At 48.5% G+C, this 6,353-nt stretch overlaps 2 protein-coding genes across 2 annotated transcripts; both read left to right on the top strand.

Annotated features, from left to right (window-relative positions):
* The first annotated feature begins 1,738 nt into the window (after positions 1-1,738).
* LOC114195083 lies at positions 1,739-2,919 on the top strand. The gene is made up of 3 exons (XM_028085478.1): positions 1,739-1,861; positions 2,074-2,361; positions 2,428-2,919. The coding sequence occupies exons 1-3, from the start codon at positions 1,739-1,741 to the stop codon at positions 2,917-2,919; spliced, it is 903 nt and encodes a 300-aa protein (XP_027941279.1).
* A 24-nt stretch (positions 2,920-2,943) lies between these two features.
* LOC114195082 lies at positions 2,944-3,474 on the top strand. The gene has a single exon (XM_028085477.1). It carries the CDS (start codon positions 2,944-2,946, stop codon positions 3,472-3,474), a length of 531 nt encoding a protein of 176 aa, XP_027941278.1.
* The last annotated feature ends 2,879 nt before the right edge of the window (positions 3,475-6,353 follow it).

Raw genomic sequence — 6,353 nt, 5'->3', positions numbered from 1 at the left:
CTACGACTCGACTTGACTCATCCGGATACGTATAACCTGGTCGGATTCAGCGGATGCCCGCACTTGTGGTGGATACCTCTGCTCACCCCCGAGCTGCTCACCCCCGAGCAAAGTGTTACAAGTGTTACGATGGATCAATTTTCCATCACCACAAGGTTAGCCCTTAATGAATTTCAGGCCTCCTGCTACTCTCACCACAAGAGTCAGTCCGCTCTAAGTGAGACTAACTGGCTCCTTAGAGTGTCGGGATGCAACCTTAACTTGAATCCTTACCTAGTTATACAATGGGGCACCACCATGGGCACCCACTAACAGGGGCCATGGAATTACGTCCCGACCACTAAAGCGCGACCCTGAAAGTCTCACCTAGAGACTCCAAGGAATTATGCACTGACACTTACCAACCACATTCACACAACCAAAGAATATTCACCATGCATAAGCATACATTAATTGTACCAACCTTTAAAGTCAAAGTCTTTCATGTTCTAGGCCCAACCCGTTTCAACTCATCATAAACCATCCATTTTCATAGGATTTCCATTCATCACATTTTCATGCCACTTTAACAATGACCAATTAACTTAGTTCACATGCCAACTTTCATACCAAACCCATCATTTATAATTCATGAATCATGCTACGTATACATCATACTCCATTATATACATGTCCCTCATCATACATTCATACCCAACCAAAACAGATCATCCAGAAACAAACAACCATCCAATCATAGCACTGTCTCGCCCAGCACCTCGCTCAAGTTGAGGGGTCTCGCTCGCGCTTTAGTGGTCGGGACGTAATTCCATGGCCCCTGTTAGTGGGTGTCCATGGTGGTGCCCCATCTGTATAACTAGGTAAGGATTCAAGTTAAGGTTGCATCCCGACACTCTAAGGAGCCAGTTAGTCTCACTTAGAGCGGACTGACTCCTGTGGTGAGAGTAGCAGGAGGCCTGAAATTCATTAAGGGCTAACCTTGTGGTGAGGGAAAATTGATCCATCGTAACACTTGTAACACTTTGCTCGGGGGTGAGCAGCTCGGGGGTGAGCAGAGGTATCCACCACAAGTGCGGGCATCCGCTGAATCCGACCAGGTTATACGTATCCGGATGAGTCAAGTTGAGTCATAGTGTATTGAATGAAGAGTCATGACATTCTTGGTTGTTGTGTGGGTATGGGATGAAGAAAATATAATTGACTGTATGATGCATATGTTATTGGCTCTAGCTTACCCGTTTTTTTGTATGGTTGTATTGTATGTGGCTGTTCTTTCTTGCGATGATCATCAATCTAATTGATGGGAGCAGATGGGCGAGATTCCCACGGTCAACAAGGAAATGGCGATTCCGCTGCTTAGCCATCGGGGCTGGATTTTATATTTCTTTCCTTCATGATTTTCGTTAGGGCTATGGCCTATGTATTGTTTACGCCTTGCTACCCATTTCTCTTTTGTTAGACTTTATTTGGTGTTCCCTTGGCATCGTGGTGTGCTCGGTTTGTAGAGGTTGTGTTAAGGACCCCAAGACTACGCTACATTGTTATCTCTGTGTGACGTTTCCTTTAATTTTGCGCTTTAAATTAAATGGGGCGTTATATTTATGGTATCAGAACGGTCATTCCTTAGGTCTGTGGACTTGGGTATCCGCTTAGCTTTCTCTGTGTGTCTCTGAGTACTTAGTTAAAATTCTTGCCTTTATCAAGCCTAACCAAGTGATTTTCTGTGTGCTAGTGAACTATGGCACCTCCTCGTAGGACTTCGCAATCGTCCCAGGGTGACGTGCTCGATATCGCCAGGGCTATCGAGGCAATGGTAGCTGCCATGACGCAGCAAAGTACAACGATGATGCAGCAGCACGAGGCATCTATGCAGCGTCGCTAGAGCAGCAGCAGTTGGTGATGCAGCAAATGGAAGCTGCAAGGGTGGCTGCCGAGGATGCTCATCGGCAGCATATGGAAGCCCTCCGCCAGCTGGAGGAGAACAGGGCGGCTGCCCCTGTGTTTGGCCCTGAGCCACGACCACCAGTCAGGGAGTGGAGTCTGGAAGACTTCCTGAAACACCATCCCGTGAAGTTCAACGAGAAGACGAGCCCTGACACAACAGATCAGTGGTTGAAGGATCTAGAGAGGATCTTTGATGCAAAAACATGTCCAGCGGAGAACAGGTTGGCTTTCACAGTGTACATGCTCATTAGGGAGGTCGAACATTGGTGGACCAGCACCAAATCTATCATGGAGGAGAGGGGAGAGCCAGTCACTTGGGAGGCCTTCCAGGGAAAGTTCCTCTCAGAGTATTTCCCTGACAGCGACAGATACGCCAAGGAGGTGGAATTCCTCCAGCTCACACAGGGAGGGAAGTCAGTAGCTGATTATGCTGAGAAGTTCAAGCATCTCAGCCGTTTCTACACCTTGCCACTCGATGAGGAGTGGAGATGTCGCAAGTTCGAGAATGGACTCCGCGGTGACATTCGCTTGATGGTGGCACCCTTGTCCATCAAGGATTTTGCCGCTCTGGTGGAGAAGACCAGGGTAATGGAGAAGATGAAGAATGAGGTAGAGGGTCAGCGGCCTCAGAAGATTGGTGGACCATCTGGGTCCAAGCCCAGACAAGATGAGCGGAGGAGAACGTATGACAGACCTCCTCATCAGCCTCAGGGGTCTAGGGGTCTTCCTCCCCAGCAGGGTCGAGTGCAGTGCTATATATGTGGGGGCCCTCATCTGAGGAGTGCCTGCCCGCGTATGGAGGGTTACCGTCGGTGCAACAATTGTGGCAAGGAAGGCCACTTTGGGAAGGATTGTCCCAACCTTGCCAGGGCAGCAACATGCCTTCCAGTTCAGACTCCCCATCAGCATCAAAGGAGGGACAAAGGCAACAGGCCTCAGGCGACAGGCAGGGTGTATGTTAAGATAGAAGCATAGGCGACTGGTTCTGGTAACTTGGTTATGGGTTGTTGCTTGATAGCTAGTGTGTCTTGCTGTGTGTTATATGACTCTGGAGCGACACACTCCTTTGTGTCAGATAATTGTGTGAAACGTCTGGGTTTGCCAGTATGCGAGCTACAGTGCGAGCTTGCAGTGTCTACTCCGGCGTCGGGATTGGTCACGACGTCGTCTTTGTGTGCTAGGTGTCCAGTGGAGGTAGAGGGACGCAGGTACAAGGTGAATCTGCAAGACTTGGAAGTGATCTTAGGGATGGATTGGCTCTCTGCCAATCGCGTCCTTATAGACTGCCGGGAGAAGAGGTTGTTGTTTCCCGATTTAGAGGAGCTCGAGTTGGTGTCCCCTCAGGGGGCGATGAGGGAGATTCAGAGTGGCGCGCAGTGCTTCATAATCTTCGCTCGTATGGAGGTGGGAGAGAGAGAGAGAGACCATCAGTCATACCTGTGGTACATGAGTTTGAAGACGTATTTCTGGATGAAGTACCAGGGTTGCCTCCCAGTAGAGAAGTGGAGTTCTTTATCGACCTGGTACTAGGGACGGGTCCGGTATCGATGGCTCCATAACGCATGGCTTCGGCAGAGTTAGTGGAACTCAAGAAACAGATAGAAGAGCTGATGGAGAAGCAGTTTATTCGATCCAGTACTTCGCCGTGGGGAGCACCAGTGTTGTTAGTAAAGAAGAAAGATGGGAGTTCGCGCTTGTGTGTGGACTATAGGCAACTGAACAAGATGACGATCAAGAATAAGTATCCGCTCCCGAGAATCGACGACTTGATGGACCAGCTACATGGGTCATCGGTATTCTCGAAGATAGATCTAAGATCGGGTTACCACCAGATTTTAGTGAAGGCTGATGATGTGCAGAAGACAGCCTTCAGATCCAGATATGGCCACTATGAGTATGTGGTTATGCCATTTGGCGTGACCAACACTCCGACAGTGTTCATGGACTACATGAACATGATCTTCCGGTCCTTCCTAGATAAGTTTGTCGTGGTCTTCATATACGACATCCTTATCTACTCTAGGACTCAGAAGGAACATGCAGAACACCTGAGGTTGGTGCTTGGTGTTTTGAGAGAGAAACAGTTGTACGCCAAGTTGTCTAAGTGTGAGTTCTGGATGGATAAGGTTCAGTTCTTGGGGCATGTAATATCTGCTCAGGGGATTGCGGTGGACCCAACAAAGGTCGAGGTAGTGATAAAGTGGGAAAGCCCTAAGTCGGCCACAGAGATTAGGAGCTTTGTGGGGTTAGCAGGCTACTATAGGAGGTTCATAGAGGGATTCTCCAAGATAGTGGCACCTTTGACCTTGCTTACCCGGAAGGACCAACCCTTCACCTGGACGGATAAGTGTGAGGAGAGTTTCCAGGAACTGAAGAGGAGACTGGCCAGTGCCCCAATATTAGTGATCCCAGACGTGGGGAAGCCTTTTGAGGTCTTTTGTGACGCCTCTCATCTTGGACTTGGTTGTGTTTTGATGCAAGAAAAAAAGGCGGTGGCGTATGCCTCGAGACAGCTTAAGGTGCATGAGCGCAACTATCCCACTCATGACCTGGAGTTGGCGGCTATAGTTTTTGCCTTGAAAATCTGGAGGCACTATCTTTATGGTGCTCAGTTCCAAGTGTTCAGCGATCATAAGAGCCTCAAGTAATTGTTTGACCAGAAGGAGCTGAACATAAGACAGAGAAGATGGATGGAATTTTTGAAGGATTATGACTTTGAGCTTCTATATCATCCAGGGAAGGCAAATGTGGTGGCAGATGCTCTGAGTAGGAAGACGGTGCACACGACACATCTCATGATAAAAGAGGTAGAACTACTAGAGAAGTTCAGAGACATGAGGATATAGGTGGAGTTAGGGTCCGAGTCCATTAGGTGTAGTACCCTTACTATATCTAGTGACTTCTTGGACTCGATCAGAGAGAGGCAGTTGTTGGATGCCGGTCTGAACAGAGTTAAAGAACAGCTCGAGTCAGATGAGGTGAGAGATTTTACTTTGGGTGATGATGGTATATTGCGGTTTCAGGGTAGGGTATGTGTACCTGATGATGTTGAGGTGAAGAAGTTAATTCTGGAGGAAGGACACAAGAGTCGTCTTAGTCTACACCCTGGCATGACTAAGATGTACTAGGATCTCAAGGAAAACTTCTGGTGGCAGGGAATGAAGAAGGATGTGGCACAGTTTGTATCCGCCTGTCTGACTTGTCAAAAGGCGAAGGTGGAGCACCAGAGACCCGGGAGAATTCTACAGCCTTTGGAGATACCCGTGTGTAAATGGGACAACATCTCCATGGACTTTGACTCATCTTCCATGAACTTTTAGGGGACATGACACCATGTGGGTGATAGTGGATCGATTGACCAAGAGTGCCCACTTCTTGGCAATGAACTTAAGGATGTCCATGGCCAAGTTGGCCCAGCTATATGTTAAGGAGATTGTGAGGTTGCATGGAGTACCTTCGAGCATAGTTTCCGACAGGGACCCACGGTTTACATCCCAGTTCTGGCAAACCTTGCAGGAAGCCTTAGGGACCAAGTTGACTATGAGCTCGGCTTATCACCATCAGACCGATGGCCAGTCTGAGAGAACGATTCAGTCATTAGAGGATTTGGTTAGGACTTTCATATTGGATCATCTGGGGGCTTGGGATGAGGTGTTGCCCTTGATCGAGTTTACCTACAACAACAGCTTTCATGCGAGCATTGACATGGCGCCATACGAGGCTCTTTATGGCAGGAGGTGTAGGACTCCTCTTTGCTGGTATCAGGATGGAGAAACGGTGTTGGTTAGACCGGAGTTGTTAGAGCAGACCACCGAGAAGGTGAGAATGGTGAGAGATAGGATGCAGGCTTCTTAGAGTAGGCAGAAGGCCTATGCAGGCAGTAGGAGGAGGCCCTTAGAGTTCGCAGCCGGCGATCATGTGTTCTTGAGGGTGACCCGAACCACTGGTGTGGGAAGGGCTCTCCGCTCAAGGAAACTTTCTCCTAAATTTCTTGGCCCATATCAGATCACGAGAAGGATTGGACCGGTGGCTTATGAGATGGCTTTACCCCCGTAGTTGGCGAACCTTCATCTGGTGTTTCATGTGTCACAGCTGAGGAAGTATGTATTCAATCCGGCCCACGTATTGGAAGCTGAGGATATACAGATCAGAGAGGATCTCACGGTGGAAGTACCACCCATCGCTTTAGAGGATAGCAAGGTGGAGGACGGGTGACTCAATTTGGGAGTTAGAGGAGGATATGAGGAAATCACATCCACATCTTTTTACTAGGTGAGTCTTTATTTTTGAGGTCGAAAATTTTTGTTGTTGGGGAGTATGTAAGGCCCATTAAAGTTTGGCTGGCCATTTCTGCCCTAAAGTTAAGGGCTGCCCTCTTGTGTTTGGGCCTAAGGCTGGCCCAATTGATA

The sequence above is a fragment of the Vigna unguiculata genome, chromosome 8, assembly GCF_004118075.2.
Source record: "Vigna unguiculata cultivar IT97K-499-35 chromosome 8, ASM411807v1, whole genome shotgun sequence".
Lineage (NCBI taxonomy): Eukaryota > Viridiplantae > Streptophyta > Magnoliopsida > Fabales > Fabaceae > Vigna > Vigna unguiculata.
Note: the sequence above shows the minus strand (reverse complement) of the source record. Positions and strands in the feature narration are given on the sequence as shown.

What these genes read in the sequence shown, in the direction of transcription:
- LOC114195083 (XM_028085478.1), top strand. Translation starts at nt 1,739, where the DNA reads ATGGCACCTCCTCGTAGGACTTCGCAATCGTCCCAGGGTGACGTGCTC. An exon ending in CGATGATGCAGCAGCACGAG is followed by an intron (nt 1,862 to 2,073) that starts GCATCTATGCAG and finishes CATCCCGTGAAG; the next exon opens with TTCAACGAGAAGACGAGCCC. An exon ending in TCACACAGGGAGGGAAGTCA is followed by an intron (nt 2,362 to 2,427) that starts GTAGCTGATTAT and finishes CTCGATGAGGAG; the next exon opens with TGGAGATGTCGCAAGTTCGA.
- LOC114195082 (XM_028085477.1), top strand. Translation starts at nt 2,944, where the DNA reads ATGGGTTGTTGCTTGATAGCTAGTGTGTCTTGCTGTGTGTTATATGAC.